Source organism: Akanthomyces muscarius, chromosome 6 (assembly GCF_028009165.1).
Source record: "Akanthomyces muscarius strain Ve6 chromosome 6, whole genome shotgun sequence".
NCBI classification, from domain to species: domain Eukaryota; kingdom Fungi; phylum Ascomycota; class Sordariomycetes; order Hypocreales; family Cordycipitaceae; genus Akanthomyces; species Akanthomyces muscarius.
Genome location: NC_079246.1, coordinates 966,448 through 989,747, shown reverse-complemented (window position 1 = coordinate 989,747; position 23,300 = coordinate 966,448). Strand labels below are relative to the sequence as shown.

General features: G+C 52.4%; 7 protein-coding genes across 7 annotated transcripts; 1 reads left to right on the top strand and 6 right to left on the bottom strand.

Moving 5' to 3' along the window:
• Positions 1–6,293: 6,293 nt before the first annotated feature.
• On the bottom strand, positions 6,294–6,959 carry LMH87_000347 (uncharacterized protein; the record flags this gene model as incomplete). The annotated part of the gene is made up of 1 exon (XM_056198238.1): positions 6,294–6,959. The coding sequence occupies one exon, from the start codon at positions 6,957–6,959 to the stop codon at positions 6,294–6,296; it is 666 nt and encodes a 221-aa protein (XP_056055206.1).
• A 57-nt stretch (positions 6,960–7,016) lies between these two features.
• On the bottom strand, positions 7,017–7,421 carry LMH87_000346 (uncharacterized protein; the record flags this gene model as incomplete). The annotated part of the gene is made up of 1 exon (XM_056198236.1): positions 7,017–7,421. One exon carries the CDS (start codon positions 7,419–7,421, stop codon positions 7,017–7,019), a length of 405 nt encoding a protein of 134 aa, XP_056055205.1.
• Positions 7,422–8,379: 958 nt separating this feature from the next.
• On the bottom strand, positions 8,380–12,138 carry LMH87_000345 (uncharacterized protein; the record flags this gene model as incomplete). The annotated part of the gene is made up of 4 exons (XM_056198235.1): positions 8,380–10,466; positions 11,066–11,116; positions 11,169–12,010; positions 12,077–12,138. 4 exons carry the CDS (start codon positions 12,136–12,138, stop codon positions 8,380–8,382), a joined length of 3,042 nt encoding a protein of 1,013 aa, XP_056055204.1.
• Positions 12,139–12,845: 707 nt separating this feature from the next.
• Positions 12,846–14,427, bottom strand: LMH87_000344 (uncharacterized protein; the record flags this gene model as incomplete). Its single annotated transcript, XM_056198234.1, has 3 exons — positions 12,846–12,856; positions 12,916–12,943; positions 13,480–14,427. The coding sequence occupies 3 exons, from the start codon at positions 14,425–14,427 to the stop codon at positions 12,846–12,848; spliced, it is 987 nt and encodes a 328-aa protein (XP_056055203.1).
• Positions 14,428–15,123: 696 nt separating this feature from the next.
• Positions 15,124–16,406, top strand: LMH87_000343 (uncharacterized protein; the record flags this gene model as incomplete). The annotated part of the gene is made up of 4 exons (XM_056198233.1): positions 15,124–15,715; positions 15,823–15,870; positions 15,932–16,315; positions 16,375–16,406. The coding sequence occupies 4 exons, from the start codon at positions 15,124–15,126 to the stop codon at positions 16,404–16,406; spliced, it is 1,056 nt and encodes a 351-aa protein (XP_056055202.1).
• A 1,452-nt stretch (positions 16,407–17,858) lies between these two features.
• On the bottom strand, positions 17,859–19,525 carry LMH87_000342 (uncharacterized protein; the record flags this gene model as incomplete). The annotated part of the gene is made up of 2 exons (XM_056198232.1): positions 17,859–18,948; positions 19,005–19,525. The coding sequence occupies 2 exons, from the start codon at positions 19,523–19,525 to the stop codon at positions 17,859–17,861; spliced, it is 1,611 nt and encodes a 536-aa protein (XP_056055201.1).
• Positions 19,526–20,619: 1,094 nt separating this feature from the next.
• LMH87_000341 (uncharacterized protein) lies at positions 20,620–23,031 on the bottom strand (the record flags this gene model as incomplete). Its single annotated transcript, XM_056198231.1, has 3 exons — positions 20,620–22,095; positions 22,194–22,933; positions 23,007–23,031. 3 exons carry the CDS (start codon positions 23,029–23,031, stop codon positions 20,620–20,622), a joined length of 2,241 nt encoding a protein of 746 aa, XP_056055200.1.
• Between the last annotated feature and the right edge of the window lie 269 nt (positions 23,032–23,300).

Here is a 23,300-nt window from a genome sequence, read left to right as displayed (position 1 = left end):
GTGGAAAGGCAAAAAGTTGGAAACGGTCGCTTAGGAGGCAGGCCAATGGTGGCATGTCAGTGTCTTGCCGTTTGGGCTTCCAGTGTAGCTCCCTCGTGAAACAGTAAAGTCGGCGTTGGGGAGAGCATTGTTGTTCAGGACGAGGCCTCGTAATATGCAGCCAATTTGCGCCACTGTACTACCAAATCCAGCTTCAAATCCGCTCGCAGCATGCGCAAGGCTCTTTGCTCTCTTTCGGGCCGGGCACTGAATGGGCGTCTTTCCTTCTTCGCGCAGCCAGATTGGCCATCCTCACATGCGTACTCGCAGACCGGCCAGTGGCTGCAGGTGGCTTTCGTGTTTTCAAGACTCCCATTGGACAAATCACGCAATATGCTCAGATGGATCTCTCATATGAAATGCATCAAATCACCACCATTGCATGGTTGCGGTTCTGCATCTAGACCATTTGGCGTCTACGGCACGTACAGGACGCAGCTTCAGCCGTGGCTGCAGCACCAGCACATGTCCTAGTTAGACATCGGAATTGCTGCGGTACGTGCCTTGCTTCCTCTTGGGGGTCCTTTTTGCTACTCTGCCTCGTGGAGGCCTGGTCAGAGGCAGTGGACACACACTAGACGATTCGAGACCAGCGCAACGGCACTGCAGCGAGCAGCGCCGCGCAGCACGGCAAGATACCAGCGAACTAGCCACGACCACGGCCGATGCGCAAAGAAGAATTTTCACAAATGTCTACTGGGCCCTGATAACCCAGTTCCAAAGCGCACACCGAGCTTGGAGTCCTTTGTTCTCCAGTGCTGACCCCTTCCGCTTTGTGCGAACAGGTTGCATGCAAACCCACAATGGTGCGGAAGGCCCATTATCGCGCATTTTGTTGGCGGCGATGCAGAGCTCCAACCGGATGCATGGCAGAACATGGGCCCTGGCCCCCAGCGACAGTTTCAGGCCGCATTGCGAGCGGAGGCGGTTGCTCTCCAAGGTGCTGGGCCGTGCTGGGGTTGTTACATCGCCGGGGCCGCTCCGACAGTGACAGGCATCTCCACTGGAACCGCAACGACGGGACTGTCGTCGTCCGGAGAGGTCGGAAGAAGAGCGAGTGATGTCTGGTGAGTTACCGAGTTCTGCAAGCGGCCCAAGGACAAAAGAACGGGAGCTGTCGCCGGTAAATCGTTCGGCTTTGCGTGCCTCCATGCAAGAGTCGGTTCATTGTTGTTGAATATTCAACGGCCTAGTACTGCATATGCGAGACCGGACGACGATGCATCTCGTTAGATTGCAGCGTAGCGCGCAGGACCTGCACGTCCAAATGTGCCCGAGCTATTGCATCTCATCTATAGCAGCTCTCACATGTTGAGCTTTCAGCTGCCATCGCCGGCTTATTTCGTCTTCTAAAGTGCAAGGCCTCATTCGCAATTGGCAAAAGAAAAAGACGCATAGCGGAATAGCCGTGGCTCATGATAGGCTCGCGCAAGAACATTTCTCTCTGGGGCTTGCTCTTTCACAAGCCCGGCCAACGGTTTCGCCTCAAAACAGTAAAGATCCGCGTGCAGTTCTAGTGGACCGGCGCAGTTCTCGCATCGTCCTTATTTGAAAAGGTTTTTCTTGTTGCTTACACAGGGCTAGGAACGCCAGCTCGGCGGGCAGGCGGACGGCGGCGGTGGCGGAGTGCCACCACTACAACCACGGGTACCTGTCGCTGGGCACAGAAAACGCCCAAGCCAGTTTTTTTTAGTTTTTTTTACCATCTAAAATCATCTCCTATCAGTGCCTTGCATTAGTTGGAGCGCGGGCCAACGATACTTGGAGGGTCGACGAGCACTGCGATTAGCTGAGCTGCGTCGATGGCTGGATGATGGTCACAAATGCTGCCACAACGGGAAAAGAGCTTGCAAGACAGAATCTGCAAGTAATTCTCGCGTGGCTTGATTTCTTCCCAATAATCGTTCCCAGCCAAGGCTGACCCGAAGCAGTTCATCGCCAGTTCTCAACAAGCTCGCTCCCGTCGCTTCCCGGTCGTGCCATAAGTTGGTCCCGTCCAACACTTCCGGTGACAAAGTCGAACTGCAATGGTGATTAATATGTGCTCGCCTATACGTGCGAGTACCTCTTCCCATGTGCCGAAACTGGGCGAACGTCGGAGTTTTCGCCGATTTCATCATCATAAACATTTTTTCCGTCTTCTTCCTCCACTGTTGCAGATCCGGGTGGGCTGTTGACCGGAACTGGGCCCTTGCTCTTTGTGGTAGCGCCTCACATGTCACATCGTCATTGACTTTTTTCCTTTCCTCTTCCCAAAGCGCTGGGACGACGGCCCAGGCAACCAGGCCAGAATAGAAGAAAATAGATGTACGGATACTCCGTGTAACAATGTACTAGACAGGCCCAGTGTACAACAACACGAAGCCCGCTAGGGAATGGGCCGCTCCCGTACCTTCGACGCCCGTGGCAACTTTGGCTTTTGCGCTCGGAATTAACTCGCACTGACAATAGTGCCCCGGCAGCAGTATTAATCCGGCATCCGGTGCAGAGTTTTTGGAAAGACGGAAACAATGGATCTTTTTAGAGCCCAAGGCAACTCCACCAACAGACATCTTGACCCCTTGCCCCCTTCTAGACCGCGGTCGGTGGAACCGGTCCAACGACACACTAGCAGAGTCCACCAGAGGATAATGTACCCTTCTGCTGGTGGGCGCAATGGTCATGTACTCGGATGCCCAGTGCTACCTGTTACTGCTTTGTTACTGGCTACCGCCAGGTCTGTAGGCAGTCTTACTCGTAGGTATCCAGCGCGGGCTTCTTCCTCTGCTGCGTGCGAAAGAGTCACGCTGACTGCCTGCCGTTGCTCGCTCCTTGGCATCTTCTTCTCAGCCAGTCTGCTGTCCTCAGGCATAAACCTGAGGTGAGCCTTTGGGCTGGCCCAGTCTGTGTGGGTAGCACCGAAATGCCTGATTGGGACAGCTGCGATGCAGGTTCCAGAAATCTGCTGAGTACTGCGAATGCGGGCTGTCTGTAAAAAGGTCGAAGAGCGTCGCATTGCTTTCCAATAAAGAGCAAGATGCAGGTGATAGTAACCACACGACATAGGGGTCTGTAGAATCTCCAAGGATGAACTGACAACTGTAAGTGTCGACGCGGCCAAAAATCAACTGCCGGCACTGCAACCACACAAGAAAGAGGGCTACTCTTCCCGAGGCGTGACGGCTGGCAAGGCATCCATACAGGTCGCGTCACACATGCCGTGCACTACGTAGACCGTAGCACGACCGAGACGCGAATCTTTGACTTTTGGAGAAATCCACCTGCGCGTTACTATTTATAAGTAAACCTCGCTTTTGCTACGAGTAGCTTTTGCTGGCAGCACCGGCCTTTTTATTGGTCGTCTCTGGCTGCCTGTGGTTGTCTCATTGGTTGTGCGAGGTACATGGCATCATACGGCCGAGTTTGCGCCCAACCTGACCTAGCATTAGGCTTGTCCAGCTTGCAACTCCCCAACTAGACACGTATTGATTGGTACGAGCCAAAGTAGATAATATAAGACAGTCTAGGCCAATCCCATCATCACTTGTCCTGTACTTTCGTTTATAGGTGATCGTCGTGGTAGATGGTCCAGACCCAGCACGGCATCTACATCTATCTACAAGCCACTAACACGTCGCGTATCCAGCGCGCTATTGCTGCTGAATGCGCAGAGTACTATCGCACCAGGAAGTCTGAAGTATCCTGTGGGACGATGTTTTTTGCTCTGCTGTTTCGGCCAGCATGTGAGGGGGCCAAGGGTGCTACAATCTCGTCTCCTGCGAAACTGCACGGCGACGCTCGCATGCCTCTGCTTGCCTGAAAGCCTCACACCGTGCTTCCGAGACACGGGCACCAAGACACTAGTAGACGTTACATCTGAGGTCAAGTTTTCGAGTCCTGGCAGGCATCCTGCCGCCGTATGCTGTGTAATGTGCCTATTGACGTGGCGGACACTCAGGCGCTGCGCACTTGGGGGCTAGGCGTACCCTATAGCCGAGACATCGTAGCGGCCAACGGCCACGACCGCCAGTTTTCGGGCGAAATCAGAGCTTTGTAAGAAAGGATGAAGTATTTGAGCTCTTACCGAGACGTAGGGTTTTGAGATGCGCGGTGCTGTGCTACACAGGTTTGATCTTGTGGGCGCTCGGCTAGTTGTTACGGTCAAGTCGACGTTTGATTACGATGATTTTAGGATAAAAATTTGTCGGGTTAGGCACGCGGTGTTTGTTCCGCAGTGGCCTCATACAATGTTATAACTTAGTTATCAAAGACAGCTCTCACCGGGAAATTCACAAGAGATTGGCAACAACGATGACGGGTGCTTCTCATTGGCTCGTGGTGGCTATCATGACAGTGGTGACCTGCAAGCATGAAAACCGCACACATCCCATTCATTTCTCTGAGTCAAAAGCAAGATTGAACAAGATATCATCATGCCCAGATAGATGAAAACGCCTTGCGTCATCAAAAATGAGGCGCCTGGCTGTGCTCGAGCCATGCTTCGATGACAGAATACGCCCGGGTCGAGAGCTCAGCAGACGAGGTGCATAGATCTCAATCAACTACCAGGCTCACCAGAACTTCTGTAAAATGAAACTGTGTGTGCAAGCTTCAAAATTTGTGTATTTAAATGAAGCGTTGCGTCGGGAGAAGCAAAGACAACCAGGCTCCTTTGTTTACGCCCCTGCTCCTTCCAACTTTCAAGACACAATGTGCCAACGACTCGAAAGCACAACCATTTTTGCCTGCGGCGACTCTAGAGTGGCAAGTTCAATTGTACTTTGCGAGTCGGCAGCGTCAGGAGATGCCATCTGCACAGGGGAGAAGCTCATTTATCAGAAGCTAGGCTCCTCGCGAGTGAGGCTGCGCTGTTCAACATGCTACGATGAGGGGTACCATTCGTCATGACAGGAAACGAAAGTCACAGCCACTACAAGAATGTTTGCACTCTAGTAAGTTATTTTTGTTCAAGGGCATGATTCGTTTCAAGATGCGTAGGACGCCAGCGGCGCTGTTCAGCATTCCACAGACGTTGTTGCTGTCGACTATTCCCCCGAGTTCCGTGTTCTGACAAAGACATACCTGAGTTAGGCTGCGCGGTCATCATTTGTGCAGCAACTTGTAACTCCCGGTTTGAAGAGAGTCTTGAGCGCGCTTACATGCAGTTGAGGCAGCAGGTGGTGTTTCGGAGTGGGATGTAAGACGTATCTCCGTGATATTAATGGAGAGCTAGCTATATATGTTATTCAAAGTGAACTCATTTCTTAATTACAATGAACCTTGCAGTTCAACCCTGTTACCTTTTTCAACGCCAAAATATGTTGTCTGAGCCCCTCTAAATAGGATAATAATGGAAACGGAAAGGAGCATCCCCAATGTACACATGCTGTCTGCAGCTAGAAGCTGGAAATGTGTTGAGATTAATAGAGCGCGTCACTGAGCACCTTCAAAGTGCTTCATGTAGATTTCAGGCTCGCTAGCCAGCAGCTTCATGCGGCGCTCTTCACGCTTCTCATCCGCCATGGCGTGCAACCGTTCTTTAAGCTCACGCATATCTTTGGGGGGGGGGGGAAAGGTTTCGGGGTCGTAAACTGACACTGCCATCCAAGTACCGCCTTTCGGATACTCAGAGCCATCTACGGCATGCAAGAATTGCTTGAGAACGCGGGGGGTCGGCAGGCCCCTTGAGGAGTAAGCTTTCCACCAAAGGTTTCTTCGAGCGGGCATAAGTGCCGGAATATTACGAAAACTGTCATGCTGATTTGTGACGCAAAAAGCCGAAGAGGTACACCTCACAGAATAAGTTTCGTGGCTGTGAAATGGAAAATTTAAAAAGAGGGCAATTCACAAGCACCAATGTTATGATACTGAGTACTACCCTGTAATACTCGAATGTTCTGGCTGAAACTGACGACGTCTTTATTGTATATGAAAGGAAAGTAGGAATCAAGTGTTCACGGAGAAGCAAGATTGAGTGGTATAAATTGCCGGTTCAACAGTGGGGTAGGACATGAACAAGCTGCTCCCACCGCAGAAAGGTTCGACAGCTGTGAGAAGAGCGGAAAACAAGTAAGATGCGAATATATTCAAAGTAGAAATAATCTTGCTCAAGGACAGCAAATATTGAAGAGAATGTGGGACGAAAGCTAGGCGGTAATGATCGCGAATGCTGGGGGGTCCGTCGTTGCTGGTGATAGTTCCTGATTGGCTGTGGTACTAGAGCAATGTTCAAAATCGAATAAAAAGAGACCTTGCCAATAGAGATATTACTTCGATTAGCTTGCAGGGTCGGGAACCTCTTGCGTAGAGCAATGGATACCGCCACCGAGGAAGGGCAGCTCCTGAATGTAGACAGGTTCCACATCGCGGTCCTTGTACAGGCTTCGAATGACTTTCAAGGCCGCCGCATCGGCCTTATTATCTCCAAACTGAGGAAAAATGATCCCGTCGTTGACAAGTAGGTAGTTGACATAAGTCAGAGCGGGGGCGTCCTCCTTTCCTGCGTTGATGTCGTCGAGCTCCTCTTCATCAAGACCGATGTGATTCATGTCTGCCTCCGTAATCTCCGTGATTTGAAGCTTGCGACCCTTGGCATCGGTGCTGTTGCGCAATACGTCGTAGGCTTCCTCGTAAATTCGGGTCCAGACACTGTCGTCAAGCTCGCTGGGTCTGCTAAGGAGAACATGCCCAGGAGCCATGAAGCGCGCAATTCCGTCGATGTGGCCATCCGTAATCTCAAGGCCCTTGCGTCCGGGGATCCATATAAACTTCTTGATACCGAGAGTCCGAGCCAGCTCTGCCTCGATGTCTTGGCGACTCTGGCCGGGGTTGCGATTGTCATTGAGAACAGAGCTTTCCGTGATCAGAAGGGTGCCTTCGCCGTCAACCTCGAGGGAGCCTCCCTCTGTGACGAGCGAGGAGCACACACGGGGGATTTCCATTTCTGCCAGGTTAATGGCGGCGAGAGAGAGACACTGCCCCACTGGATATCTGTTTCCCTAGCCGTTGAAGTTGAAGTCGACGCCAAGGAGCTGCTTGCTGCCTTTGTCGTCGACATCAAAGACAAAGGTAGGCGCCATGTCTCGCATCCATAGGTCTAGCTTGGGATAGCTGTCGACTGGAAGAATCTTGATGTTGGTCGAATTTTTGGCAAATCGACTATTAGCCTCCGAGACCCGGTCGGGGGTAACGAGAAGGGTAACGGGCTCGAATAGAGCTACAGCCTCGGCGACTAGGGATACATCCTTGGTAGCAAGTTTGAGGTCGTGCGATGCCCCTTTGTATGCATCGTTCTGTGCTGATGGCCATGCCATGAGTACCCGAGACTGACGGTCCCATTCAGCAGGACGCAAGAGTGCGGCGGTAGCAGCATGGGCCATGGCGATGGTGTTGCGCAGAAGCATGTTGTGAATGGGCGTAATTTTCTTTGCTAATTTTGGTTTGCTAATTGTGCAAAATTCAGCGATCAACGTCGCTTTTTATACCTAATTCAGTTTGAGTTGCACTGCCTTTCAACTTTTACTTTCGTGGATCAAGTACCGACTTTCAGTCGCAGTTAGACAACCGTCACTATTATGATCTGCCATGGCTGCGCCATCGACACGTAGTCTTGAGGCTGGGTTGTCTGACATAGACGTGGCATTTGAAGTAAAATCATGAGCACAAAGCGTATTTGGCAATAGGGCCCCGCGATTTGGCCGGGGCAAAAAGCGAGGCTATCGCAATTGGATGTGGTTGGCTACTTTTTTATCCGATGGGTGGGCATTGTGGATGCAGCTTTGCCACAACTTCAGCCCGACAGAGGACGCTTGAGTGCTTCCTGGGCGTTCTAGAAGCAAATCGGTGCGTGCGCTGGCAAGTCACCTTCCGTAAGAAGTCTGATCAAATTTGTTCTTGAACTAAAATAAGAATAGAAAAATTAAAACAGAATCACTACCTTTGTCCTTTTCATTTTATTCAAGAATTGCCCCACGAGTGAGGTAGGCGGAGGAAGGTATTGGCTTGAGAGAGGAGTGTGGAGGGCGGACGAAATCCAGTTATGATTGCCAGGAAGATAGAGAATAACAAGAGGAAAGAGACTATGATGTGGTGTATGATATGAAACTAGAAACACTAGGTATATATGTTTTTCATTTTGCAAGAAATAGACGAATAAGAATAAATAGGGTGGCCTAGTCAAGCTGCGACTTTCTTATCTATACTTGCCGACCATTTACTAGCACGTATTGTGAAGAAATGATGCTGCTTACCGACGTTGATGTGTGCACACCCTAGACCCAGCAGCAATCAAGAAAGCGTATAGACAGTTCTAAAGGTCGTACATGGGTCACTAAAGTTGGATCCTTATACCGTTTTCCATTACTATACAAAGCCCAACCACCCAGTTGGTTTTCCATACGCAACGGATGCCAACACCATGATCATGATCCTGTCTCTCGCAGTCTTACCTTGCACTTCTTCTCGCGCCGGTCGCTCAGGTGGCGCTGGAACGGCGACAGTGGAAATAAAGGAGTACACTTGTGAATCTTCCTCCGATAATTGAATATCAATCTCCGGAACAATTTCGCCATCAACGTGAACCTGAACAAAGGGCTGACTTGCGTTTCCCCGAGCAGGCTTGACTGTCCCCGAAACAGCCACTTCAATGTTGCCACCGTCGCCGAGGCTTGTTGACAAACATTTCATATTCTCCAAGTGCGGTCGCCCATGCTGAGTTTCCACTCGGAAAAATGTAGTAGGAAGCTGAGGCGTAAGCGGCGGCACCACTCTTCTCTTGCTGGCTTGCTCATATAAATACCCGAGCCGAAGAATGCGGACATCGTCGTATGCCTTGCCAACAATGGTGAGACCAACTGGCATAAACTTGTTGGCCATTACGCCCATCGGCACTGTAATACTTGGAATGCCAAGGTGCCGAAGTGCTTGGTTGCCATTGCTGTACTTGACACCGTTAGTCCAGGCATGACGCGCGTGCTCGACAGATACGTCTGCGTCCGCGTGCCCAACATCTCCGACTGCGGGGAAGACGACGAAATCGAATTGATGCTTAGCCATCCAATCTTCCAAAAGTGTCTTTCTCAACTCTTCGACCGCAGTCACGGCCTGCTTTAGCCCTGGGACTTGGTATTGAGTAGTGATGGGGGGTTCCTGAGCAGCTAGCTCTGTGACGAATTCGCTCAAGTTGTCCCAGAGCACGGCGTTTTCAGTCTTGAAAAATTGCACCTGCGGGTCTGATTTGTCCCTAAATGGCCAGACATTTTGCGGCTCTATTCCATGCAGAGACTTGCGGAGAGGGTCGTCATTTTCCTGCAGGAACTCGTGCCACGCCAGTGCTGGTAATTGGGCACGCTCAACCTGTTTCCAGTTTTTGGGCATGCCGAGCTTGTCTTCCGAGCCAATGTGAGCATAAGCTTCATAATGGGTCACGGCAGGAAAGTCCGACACGGAGATAACTTCTGCACCGAGGCTCTCCAGGTCAGTCTTCGCACGACTCCAGAGGTCAAGCACCGCGTCGGAAACGTAAACACCGTCAATATCACCGCCCCCCATATTTGCATTCGTGGTGTACATGTCTGGAACCGCGACACGTAATTTCGGAAAGGCAGGTCCTTCTCGCAGATTGTAAAACGAGGACGGCTTATCCTGCCAAGGCTGTGGCAAAGTAATCAACGCCTGATGCCTCCAAAAGTCGCCTTTTGTAACGCTATCAGGCTGGGCAATGACGTCAAGTAGCCCAAATAGATCGCTCACAGATCGTGTGTGTGGCACAACAACATCGCATAAAGAATACAGAGGCCAGTTGCCTCGGGTTGATATGTTCCCTCGCGAAGGCGTGTAAGCAACCACAGCATTGTTGGATGCCGGCGATCTGCCAGAGGACACCGTTTCTTCTCCGAGTCCAAATGCAGCAAAAGACGCGGTAGTAGACACGGCACTACCATTCGAAGATCCGGAGGCAAATGCTGCGGCGAGAAAATTCGCGTTGTATGGGCTCTCCGCCCTGCCATACAATCCACGCTGCATGCCGCCGGCCGCCATTGGTGGCATGTTTGTCTTCCCGAGTAGAATGGCCCCTGCCGCGCGCAGTGCGTGGATAGTGTATGCATCCGTGCTGGCGATCAAGTCTTCGAAGGCAGCGGCGCCATTGGCCACTGTCAGACCCTTCACCTTGAAGCTGTCCTTTGCCGTGTAGGGGATGCCGTCGAGTGGTCCGAGGGGAGTACCAGCAGCCCGCCGGTCGTCAGACGCGGCGGCTTCTTTAAATACAGATGGGTTGATTATAGGTACTGAGTTTAGGCTGATGCCGTGGCAGTCGTATATGCTGATCCGGCGCAGGTATTCTGCGACAAGCTGGACGCTAGTAACAGTGCCTGTGGTCAATGCTGCTTGAATATCCTCCAGGCTAGCCTCGACAACATCAAATTCAAGGAACCGCCCATCCATCGTTTCTTTGAGATGCGACGATCAGCTGTTGAGAATAAGATAGGGATAGCTGAGAATGGATGGAACGAAGACGAAGGTTGAGGCTGGTTAGGGCAGCGTCTAGCGACGCCATTTTAAGTATACATCGTGATCATGGGTCCCGTCGGAAATGATCATAATAGGCTCCCGCTCGTCTCCACTTCAGTGTCACATCCTCGATCGAGCTATCTTATTTATTTTAGAGGTTTTCACAACCAGGTCGTGAAGTGCCAAGAAGAGGGCTGCATTGTTACCGTATCAAGCTCGTTCGGGTGTCCGCGGATTGCTGCTCAAAAGTGTGAACGGAACGAAAGCGAGACCGGTGTCGCGGGCGCAGGAAATGTTTTACATGTTGCAAGAAGCCTTCAATGGTAATCAGCTTCTTGAATCATTTTCTTCTTCAAATTCTGCACGTAAATAAAAAAGTAAATAGGAGCAGCGGTCGCTCGACACAGACGCAGCGATTGCGACTAGTGAGAGTTCATCCTCTCCACGAACTGGAAATAGCTGTCTGCAGTCCAGACCCTCAATCTTTTACCGTAAAATATCATTGGCAATGCAGTTAAAGTTATCACAAAATTAATACCGGCCAGCACGGAAAATACCTCAATTGGCGTGCGCTTGTCAAGCCACGGGCCTATTTGCATTGTTAGCGGAGGCTTGCTGCTGTAGGTGGAAGTATAACCAACCTGCGGCAAATGTAAGTGAGCACCCAAATATGTTGTTGATGACAGCTACTCCAACCATACACTCGAGAATTGCTTCCGAGTATACCTGCTGCATATAAGACAGGCTAATGTCCCCGGCACAGCCCCACGTGAACCCTATGCATCCCAACCCAAAGTATGGAACTCCCCAGCCCCAGCTGTGTTTCGATGTTCCGAAGCCGAACAGCAAGAGCCCCAAAGATCCTATAACAGAAGAGGGCAGAATCAACCACAGGCGATGTTCAGCCTCGAGTATGCCGCCATTTTTGCGCGCCATCCACACAACGAAGTAATCGGCGAACACACTAGCGTAGATGATTCCCACCAGGAGTCCAACAAGGCAGGGTACACCCATAATGGCAACAGCCTTGTCGCTATAGTTCCAAGGAGGGGCATAGTATTGCACATCTTCGACTGACAAGTAAAAGGTCAGAAATGTGATCTGAGCTCCCCATTGGAGGCCGGAAAACAAGACGGCCGGGTACAAGAAACAGCGAGGCGAGTGTCGCAGCCTGTAGATGAAGCCGCGGAAGAGTTGCTGCTTGCTGGGCAATGCTGGTGTAACCGGCTTCATCCGCTGGAGATATGGTTTGCGTTTCTCCCGAATAGCAGCACCGAGATTCTCCAGCTCGCCCACGTCTGTAGCATATTCGAGTTGCTGGCTTTGGTGATGCTTTTCTGGTTCTTCGCCGCTTTCTGGGTTGTTTTGCCGCTGCAGGTACGCGACTCGGTCGAATGCCGTCTCTTCCAAGGTGAATAGCATGACGCCCAACAATCCTCCGCAGCAAATCGCACCAATCCACCCTATCGAACGCCAGCCACGGCTGGAAGCTATCAGCCCCGCTGCTAATGGCCCCAAGAACGTCCCCCCCGAAAGTGCAAGGACGTACAGACCCATCACGGATCCGCGTTGGTGCTCAAAGAAAATGTCGGCTAGAGAATACTGCACCATTGCTTCGGCGCACGACTCGGCGACTCCCAGAAATATGTGAGACGCGACCAATAGGCCCATCCTCTGAACCCTGGCAAACATTACGCAGCCCATGATGCCTGCGACAAGGGACAGTATGTAAGAAAGTCGCCTGCCTAAGAGCCTCGGCAATGGTGACATCAAGTAAGTGCCACCACCAATGCCAATAAATAGCACGGCTACTGCGATATTGAACTGATCCGGGGTAATTCCTAGCTCATTGTTGATGGCATAGGATGCAGCACCAGATAGAGTTGAGAGGCCGGCGGCCAAGCCGGTGATAATCACCAGTACAAAGGTATGCCAAGCTTTCCTCCACATTGGCCAAGTAAGAGGGTCATTCGGCGAATTGGTAGGCTCGGGACGAAGAATAATCTCGTGGTGTTCTCCGTTTTGTGACGGGTTGAAGAGCAGAAATGTGCCTGGCGGCTCCTGATGAGAGCTGGACATATTGTTTGGGCAAGTAAAAATTCGAAAGATGATAGAAAAAGATGATGGGTACTGCAGTAGAGTAGCATGGTCTTGAAGGGACTCTCAACATTTTATATATGTTGGTTCTTGACAGATGTATAGTCGCGATTGTCACTACCTCGCACCCCAACTACATGCAACTGCCATGTTGGGAACCCTTGTTATCGCGGGGTAAGACGACGCTAGGCTGCTATCGGTATTTTGAGCTGTATGAATATCTATCGGAATGCTATAGATTGCTTGATTAGCTGCCGCGAAAAAAATCTTACACGGGTCGACGACACTGACAGTCTGCGGAGCCAAGATAGCTGAAGTCCTAGACGCCACCACAACTACGCCCCAGATTAGCCAGCATCCCATATTTATTGTGATAGCAGCCAACGACATTAGTTTCCGACAGGGTACGTAGATTGCCACGGCAAGAAGATCGCTTCCTCTGGGCTTGCATAAACCTCATGATAAGCTGCCGCAGCCGGGTTCACCATCGCTTTCAGTGGCTTGCATGCAGATCCACCCAGCTACAAAAGAGAGTCCGACCAATGACGGTGATTTGCGACAGCCATGAGCTTTTAACCCAGCGCTACAGCCAGCCTGCGGGAAGCGGCTACGTAGTGTTGAGTCAAGACAGACACAGAATCGAGACCCCTTTACACGACGGCAATATGTTTCTACATTGTAAAATCGTTGAACTGGACATGGTTTTCGTCAATCATTTGCAAGCACCAGAGTTTATTGGCTACTGATGCTAGAGAAAAGAGTATCATATTTGAGGTAACTAGGCTTTTACTCTGGCTGCTGCTGCGTGGCACAGTGAATTCCACCACCTAACTTTCGAAGAGTATTTAAGCGTACTTGAACAACCTTGCGGTCCGGGAAAACCTGCTGCAGAAGCGCAAAAGCCCTCTCGTCCGCAACTTTGTCGCCAAACTCGGGCATGATCAACCCCCCGTTCACGAGGAGGTAGTTGAGATAGGAGAGGCATGTCTCGTACTCGTCGCCGTCAAATTTGGTGGGATCCGCCTCCTCAAGCTCGATAACCTCCAAACTTCGGCCTTTGGCATCCTTTTCCATGGCCAGAACTCGCTTGTCGTCCTCCCACGCATCCACAAATGCCTTTTTGGCTGTCTTGGCGGGCCGATTTAGGATGACGCGCCCGGGCGATGCAAAGCGGGCAGTGGCATCCACATGAGCATCTGTAATGTCGTATCCTTTCAGCCCTTTGAGCCATATGATCTTCTGCACACCTAGAAGCATCTTCAAATGCTCTTCCAGCTGCTGCTTGCTCTGCCCAGGATTTCGGTTGTCGTTGATGACGGAGCTCTCGGTCATGAGAAGCGTGCCCTCGCCATCGACCTCAATGCCGCCACCTTCAGCAACCAATGGCGCCTGCACTCGCTCGGTGGCGTCGTGGGCCAAGACCGATTTTGCAACCGCTTGATCAATGGTTCCGGCGTACTTTGCGCCCCAGTAATTGAAATTGAAATCGACGCCCAGAACCTTGCCTGAAGAATTTTTGACAAAAACAGGGCCTGTATCGCGAAGCCAAAGCTCATCTACCTCCATTTCTTGAATCTTAACAGAGGACGACACTAGCTTTTCTGCGCTAGCGACGTTTTTCGGTCGGCAAAGCAGCATGACGGGCTCAAATTCGGCAATGGCATTGGAAATGGCCGCGACATCCAACTCGGCGCCCCGAAGAATCTCTTTATCATTCTGGGAGCTCTGGTCGGGCCAGGCAGTCAAGGTTCGTCGGTGGCGAGACCACTCGGCCGGCATGTATAGACCAGATTCGGCGGTCATGTTGGTGATGCAGGAAAGTATTGGAAGCACTCGTGAGAGTCGTTTGAAGATGATATTTTACCTGAATTTCGGTAGATGAGCTCAGGCGAATGCCTTTATACGTTGGACAATGTTGCAATGCTCGTGTCGCCCGACTATCGCCAGACGAAGCATATCAAAGCCGCGGGACTCCGGAATGGCAATCGGTCGCCGCGGCGGCCGTGCTTCTTAAATAGACTATCCCATAAATCAAGCCGTCCCCTTGAAGCCAACTCTTGATGAATCTTCAGAGGCGTGCTGAGACTCTGGCCCCATACTTTGTCGCAATTCGATGCCATTGGTCCCGAGCCGCATCCACCAGGGAGGCGGAGCTGGGCTGAGCCATTGACGCCCTCCCCCCACCACGATCATCGGGTAAACGACATGCATATTCCTTCCAGAAAATCTCAGCCTGACAAGTCGCAAGGGCTGACACGTCCCTCAGCGAACAATATGCGAACACAGCGACGCCTGAAGCTCCGCTCCCGCACCGGATGCTCCAGATGCAGGACCCGGCACCAGAAGTGCGACGAGAGGAGGCCGAGCTGCTCGAGGTGCCGTGGGTCTGCCTCTGCATGCGTCTACATGAATGAGCACCAGTTGTCATCACCACGCTGCCAATCGGCCCAACGCCTAGTCAGCCCTTTGCAAAATATTTCAAGTGGCTATAGCGCATTCATGCCGCTAAAGGACCCGTCTCATGCCATATTCTTGGACTACTTTGTTAGAGACGCCTCTGCCGCCATCTGCTGCCACGAGGCCATCCAGCAAGACACATGCAATGCTGTCGTCTCTGTCGGGTCAGCTTTCCCCAGCCTCCTCTACTCGACTCTACTTTTCGGAGCTCTTCACAAGGCATCCAACACCCACCGCGACATCGGCCGTCAACAGCTAGATATTCGCATCATGGAGTTGCGCGCTTCTGCACTTTCTCTGCTACAAGCAGACTTGCATGACCCTGGCCATGCCAATAGTGTCGCCGTCATTGCTACCACCTTGATGCTCGCAAATTGCGAATTGCACTTCGACCCTGACGCCAGCTTTTGGCGAAGTCACTTTGAATGTGCGAACCTGCTGTTGGCAGACGCACGACGACGGGAATCCGATGAGCCTGATACCATTGGTCTATGGCGGCTGATCAATAGGCTGTTCTCACTCCTGGAATTCCTAGTCTCATTACCGGCCCCCAGGCCCTCAAAGTCTATGCCCGTCGTCTCCAAAGCCTACCCCGAAGAGCTACCTTTCGTGGAGAGTGTTGGGGTTATCGACGGTAACCTGGCATGCTCGCAAGATCTTTTGGGAGTTTTTACGTGGATTACCGCGCTACAAGACATGCGAAGATATTCTCAAGACTTCGATGCATTGGAACTTGGGCAGCTCTCAGATCACTATGTCGCAGCAAATGCGTCCGAATTGGTTCGCATCGTGCGTTTTATGATGGCACGGGATGAAGCGACCCCGGCGATACTGTCTGACGAGCTGGCAGGGCAGTGCGACGAGAGCCAAACCGAGGCTTTCAGAATGGCGAACTGTGTGGCGCATCATATCGCTCTAATATTCCTTCATCGATGCGGCCTGGAACTGGATCGGGAGGCGGATGCAGTGAAGAGCTCGGTCGCCAGCATTGTACACCTTGCAGATGCTATGCCCAAACACAGTGGTCTTCACCCCTCTATTGTTCTGACAACAGCCCTGTTTGTTGCTGGCTGCGAGGCCATAGGACGGGCTAGAAGCGACATTAGATCGCTACTTCAAGGTCAGTATGAAATCACGCGGAACCAAAGCGCCAAGCGGACCCTGCAGCAGCTCGAAAGACTGTGGGAGCTTGCACCAGATGATTCCAACACCGGTACGAGTTGGCCACCTACGTGTAAGAGCAAACTTCAACACACGAACAACACATAAATACTTTTACTAACGCATATTTAGCCATTGCTTGGGACGACTTTGTGCCATATTGATTGGGCAGGAAACTTTATAGGTTTCCGTCGTCTAGCTACGCCGATACGATCTTGGCTTACTTCGCTACTGTAGTTCAAGTGCGTCCACGCGCAATGAGTCGTCACTATGACATCTGTGTTCGCCCTGATTAGAATACGGTTCATAGTCAATATCTTGCCTGCGGCTTAGACATACTAAGAGACTGTTTGATGAAACTTGGTCATGTATATAGAGAGCCGCCTGCGAGACTCCGATGTACATGGTGGACGAGAGAACGCCAAGAGAGGCCATCGATGGAGACTGGCTCCTGGAGCAAGGCCGGCAATTTTTGTACGATATACCTTGCTCGAGCGCTGGGGTCTGATGTCAGGCTGCAGTCGTTTCAGCCCTGCGATGTCGCTCACTGTCTAGGAGGCCCGAAGAGACGGAGAACAGGTACGCCGGCACGCCGGCCTCGCATTCGCCCAGAGACCCAGAAGATCAAGCAATACCAGGCCGTGGCGAAGTGTCCATAGCACCCGCTGTATACTATCAAGGTCCCTCATTAATAGATTATAATGATAACTTATTTATTGTAGTCGAATACGTACTGCCATGGCCAGACCTAATGGTCTTCTATACAGGATTGGAGCCGCGGAATCCGACCTGTGTGGATGTGGCCAAACATCCGAGACTGTTGAGAGTTTTTTCTTCCGATGCAGACAGCGGATAGCGCAACACAAGGTCTTGCTTAGGTGTTCAGGGACAATAATGGGGAATATTTCATTTTTCTTAGGGAGAAAAGCAGCGTCCGATGACGGGAATTGGAAGCCAGACATGTAAGCTGTAAGGGCAGCAATCAAATTCGCGGTGGCAACGAAAAGGCTTAAGGCGACCCAGCAATCTTCATAAAGTCACTCTTTATGAAGCTACGCTAAGAAACAGTCTCAATAGTGGCAGACCGTGCTTTAGCTGCTGACAATGGGAAACTGAACACTGGGGAATTGGCCTTCAAGTAGGCCTGTTATGGAGCATAAAGGCGAGGCTGGATCGGCAGTGAAAGTGAAATCGTAGGGCATTGGAAGTCAGGTATGAAATGTATCGATGCGCAAGATAGCTCTGTCTAGACCCTCGGGGAGCGGGATAAAAATCCATACACGTCTTAGGCCCCCATCCAAGTAATAAATTACGTACATCGTGGCCAGCGGCTGGTAAACGAAGGTGGCGCTAATAGGCACTTTAATTTAGGTGCAACTTTGAACTCGGAATTGGAGATGTTGCGACAGCGGTAATGCGGCCGAGGTGACAATGTATCCACGCGTATTGGCGACACACCCGCAGCTCACATCGATCACGAGTGCGACCACGTACATTCACTTAGATCCCGGCAGGAATACCCAGTATTGGTTGCGACACAAGTTAGCATAACGCGCAAGACAGTGAATCCGACTCGGCATTAGTTCATCCATGCAAGCGAGCCAGACTGGAGGGAACTAATTCCTCGCCGCAAAGTCCTCCAAGTTGTCAAGGAGTTCTGCATCGCCCGCCTCCCAAGCATGCTTGCGATCCAACTGCTCGATGAGTCTGACGTGCCTGGCGCTTCTCGGAGAAATTTGAAACTCAAACTCGGCAGGGTACGTCAGCAGGCCGGGCTTTGCCTCGATGTTGACGTCAATCTCCTTGCCGTCCTTTCCCACCTTCTTGGTAAAGCTGAATGTGGCGAGCGTTTGGGCAATATTAAGGAATAGGCTTGAGTCGGCAAAGAAGCGACCGGGACAGATGCGGCGACCATAGCCAAAGGCCTCGGTACGCGGGTCGGGCTCGCTGCGCGGCGCCAGGAACCGCTCCGGGTCAAAGCGCTCCGGGTCGGCGTAGACCTCGGGGTCATGGAGGAACCACCAGACGGCAGGCAGGAGGAGCGAGCCTTTAGGGATATGCATGCCCTCATACTCGATGTCCTCGGTTGCCGTATGGGGGAAGCCCATTGGCGAAATGGGCCACCAGCGAGAGGCCTCCTTGACTAGCGCGTCAATGTACGGCAGGCTCTCGCGGTCGGCAAAGGTTGGCAGCCGCTCTGAGCCGACGACACGGTCAATCTCATCCTGAGCCATCTTCTGCACATTGGGAAACATAATCATGGCGGCGGTAAAAGCCGTGAGCGTGATGACGGTGGTGTCGGCGGCGGCGCCGTACAAACTGGCCGCGGTCCAGATAATAGCATGCTCATCCTCACCGCTTAGCTTGCCATCGGCGCTCTCGTGCGTGAGCTGCTGCACGAGCTTGGACACGTAGCACGGCCGCGAGGTAAGGCTGGCCATCTGGCGGCGGACGAAGTTGTAGGGGATGTAGCCGGATGCGTGGATCGACCTTTTCCACCGGCGCGCCGTCTCCTTGAATTTGACGCCGGGAATGCCCTCGGGCAAGTAGCGCAATGCCGGGATGATGTCGACTGCCCAGGCCATGGGGACGGCGGCAAGGGAGAACTCGGTCATCATCTGGTCAATCAGGTCGACCAGCATGTCGGGCTTGTTAGGCTCAATGGTATATCCGTAGGCCATTTTGAGGACCGTGGCGGCGGCGGTACTAAGAAGCGTTAGCGGTCTGCAGCAGACTCGAATAAAGGATGGCAATGGTCTCACGTTTTCAAATGCGACTTCCACTGCTCCGGGTGTTTGAGCGCGCGCACGAGCTGGCGGCTGACCTCGGCCTCCTGGACGTCTTGGAACTGCGCCGCCGACGCCTTGGTGCCGAGCTCGCGGTGCAGGTACTTGCGGTACCGGCGGAACGTGGAATTGTAGCTCTGGCAGACGACAATCGCCTCGTAGCCGCACAGCTGGTTGGCCATGACCATGGTGGGCCGTCCCGACGTCCTGGCCGCCCTCTGGTCGAGCAGTTCGTGGGCGGCTTTTTTGTCGTGGATGATGACGAGCGTCATGCCCATAACGGTGACGGAACTAATAGCCCCGTGGACATCTTTATGCTCCAGCCAGTGCTGGTACTCGAGCTTTCCGGGCGGCGGAAAGTCATTAATGTTCCCTAGCACAGGCAGCGGCTTCGGCCCGGGCGGGAGCCTGCTCTTGTTCTTGCTCGTTGACTTTTTGTAGACGAGGTAGCCGAAGACAGCCACAAGGACCCAGGCGAACCAGATAGGGACAGCCATCTTCAATGTCCGCAGATTTGGAAATCTGGACTGGAGAGAAAAAAGAAAAAAAATGAGGCTGAATATTCCTTGTAGGTGTTGTAGCTAATATGGCTAGTGGCAACGCCTAAGTCTTGTCGCCGCCGCTGGCACAGCACGTGGCGGCTGCCTAGGCCCTAACTAACGTTCGTAACTTAGTCCAAGGTGTTGCCGGTGTAGCTACCGTAGCCGGTGCGTTGTATTATTAGACACCGCAGCCACTAACGTTTTGTGCAGTTAAGCTGTTGAAACCTGCTAGTGGCGCCATAAGGCTCCCGGCGCGATTGATCTTATAAATGGCTATCATAGTTTCTAGTTGTGATGTACGGTTGTCCACGTTCACTGTGGAATGCGAATAGTGAGCGTGTTGCTAAGAGTCGTCCGGCCGCTGCAGTCGTGGTCTGCTGGAATAGCATCACACCATAATAGCCGCGGCCGGTGCCGGTCAGTCCACCTCACGACACGGCCTGGAGCCGATTCCTTTAACGCTACCTGGCGGCCAGCCAGTGTGTCGAAGACTGCAGCCTGTGCTCTAAGAAACAGAAAGGACAAGATGCGGGCTGGACGTGTCTCTTGCGCTAATTAGTTACTCGTAAAGAATCCTATGGTGGTAGTCTTCTATGCTGGCCACGACCTAACACTATGGACTTGGTCAGCACATGGATGGCACAGGGGGAGCCTTGGATGGGTTGGCATCTTGTATAGTTCGACACACTGCTGTTACAAGGTTGCAGATGAGGCTTTCGCTGTAATGTAATAATGATGCGCCGCAGCTCGTCCAATCACTGTGCTGGCGCAGATACAGGGGAGGTATTCGCTATATCGCGCCAACTGTGGTGCTTGCTTCAGTGCCCCTCGATAAGCTACACTAAATAAAGCCCCCAATGAAAGATTCTCCGCCTGTAAAAGTAGTGGTTGGCTATATCACCCGTCTTTTTTACTATTATAACCTGCCTAATCTCTAGTAGTAGTATCAAAAGGCCTAGATGCAGCTTTTTTTCTTGTAGTAGCATATACATAGAGCTTACTTCCACCCAGCGAGCAGCACCGGGCAGGCGGCAAATACATCTACCAATCTAACGGGTAAACACCTTTGCCACCACGACTTCACTCTCGCCATCTTGTTGATGAGTGGTGATTGACCACTCTTGCAGATTGACAGCCTCAAATTTGAATTTGTAGCTGATGGTTTGCTCGTCAGACCGCAAATGCGCTGCTGTAGCGCGCCAGCCCTCCTCACGCTCGCTCTCGTCCTCGGGTTGCTGGAAAGAAAGAGTGTGGGAGAAGGCGTCGGCCTCGGGACGTATAGTTTGCTGCGCAGACCAGATACTGAGAGAGTCGTTTGATTCGTCGTAGCGCCAGATGGCCGGGGCGTGGATGGCGATGGCTGGGGAGGCCTCAGCGCCCGGGTCCGCAGCCTCCACGCACACGTACTCAAAGCCCTCGTCATCGCACTGAATTCGATGGCCGTTGGTCAGATGCTGCACGCCGTCTGCCGTCTTTCTGCGCAGGTTGAAGTCGGCCGTGCTGGATAGGGTGGTGGTGGTGCTTGCTGTGGCGGCTGCCGAGGTCGACGAGCCGAACACAGTCGTCTCCACGTTCCACCTCCCCAGCAAGCTGCGGAAGACGCCCCGGGCAACATACTTTGGAGTTGTCAGGGCAGCCTCGATGGCTGTTGCAACATTGTGGATGGACACGGCTGCCTCTCGACGAGCCTGTTCTTCAGGGGAAGCGTCCAGGTATCTAGCGGGCGTGAGCGTGTCCAGTGGTCGATCATTGTGCGACAGCACGGGCGGCGCGACTACCTGTGGCAGCGGACTCATTTCAAGCTGCAGGGCCTGGGCAAATTCTTGCATCAGCCAGGGATAGTCTCCCATGGGATACTGCGACACGCGGGGGTCATCTCGCAGCGACAGAGTCCTCTCTATGGAGTCATCATCGGCGAGCATGCGTTGCAGGCTGGCAGAGTCCGGATCGGACCACAACTTCGTTAGGAACCTGGCCTGCATCTCCATCACCCCCCAGTAGGGGTTCCGGTAGAATCCCACAAAGCCAATATGGGGCACCGCGGGATGGTGTGTGCCGTGGAAAGCCAGGGCCAGCGGCTGGTTGACGTGCTCGGGCGAATGCGACATCTTGCGCCGGACGTCCTCGGGCAAGAATTCTAGACACGGAGTCGGGTCAAAGCCGGTGGCGATGACGACGGCTGCCACATTGGAGATGTCGTCTGCGTCTCCAGAGATGTGCGCGGTTCGTCCTTTCATGGACACAACCTTTCCAAGTGTCACTTCGATCATGCCGCTTCGAACAAATTCGCTGTACCAGTCACTGACGGACATGTGAGGCTGGGTTGTCATGAAATCGTCAGTGATTTCCATTTCAGAGGAAAACTCCGACTGGCTGCCGCCTAGCATGTACTGATAGAGACCGTGCAGGAACTCTGCGTTTTCCTCGTCAATGTGTCCTTGTGTGTTCACCAAGACCTCGCCTCTGTTGCTGCGGTTGAGAAGCGAAAACTCCAGCGGCAGGAATGGAGGCGCGGAAGACGCCGGCTGGGTCTCACATTAGCATTCCCACATGTTTCTGTCTCTCAAGGAAAAGAAAAAAAAATGGTTCTTTGCAAGAAGCTTTTTCGAAGATAAAGACATACCTCTGGACTTGTAAACAATGGAAAAACCCACGTCGGCCGTGGTACCACATTATGGATGGAATAGTGCTCGATATCCGTGATCCCGCAGTCATCGGGAGAGTGAATAGCCGAGGAAAGATGAGTAGCAATGGTTCCAGATATTTCTACTCCAGACATTTGCCCGCCAACGACCAAGATCTTGCCCCCACCCGGCCGACCTTTGCCCAGCAAGCTTTTGAGGTTCCGATAGTGGCAGCTGTGGACTACGGGAATGTCGCGACCGACAATGTCGTCTCGAAAGTAGGGCGGTATGATGGGCTTTCCAAAGAAGCCAGACGCAACGATTAAATAATCGTAGCATTGTGTCTGAGAACCCGAGGACGACTCCAACTTGACGCTCCACGGTCCAGAGTCACCTTCCGGACGCTCAGCGTTGACCACGCGCGTGTCCAACACCAACTGGAAGCTCTTGTTCCCTTGGAGATGGCGTTTCAGGTAGCGATGGAGATATTCGCCGACATTGTGCGCCCTGGGGAACTGATCAATGCTGTCGTCATCCCAGCATAAGTCGCTAAAAGCCACAGTATGCTTGCTGCCGTTGGTGAACATGAGGGGATGGATCTGGCGCTGGGTGTCGTCTACAGACGTTGGCCACAGGCCGCCGATATCCTTCTGGGCGTCAAACAAGGTGACTTTGAAGAAGTCCTTTGGCGCCCCATGGAGCAAGTTCTTGGCCGCTGTAAGGCCGGCAGGCCCAGCACCTAGTAGCGACAAATGTTAACACGAATAGGCCGCACGACTGAGCAATGAATGGGTGGATTGGGTGACACTAACCTACGATGCAGACAGTTTTGGCCATGCTATGCCAACGCAGACGTTACTTGGCGTCACAGCGATAAAGTTACTGGGCTGAAAATATGAAAGGTAAAGGAGACTCTCTGAACAGAAAACGATTGGGGCTTGCTGAGTTGTCATATCAGGTCCACGTCTGCCTGGAAGCGGTAGCGGACAACGGGTGAGAGCCTTGGTCTCGGCAAAGCCCCCAGCAAGTTATGAGCCGTCTGGGATTTCCCTGTTGATGGATGACGGTGGGGGGCTCACTGCTGTGAGACCGAGAAGGCATTAGAT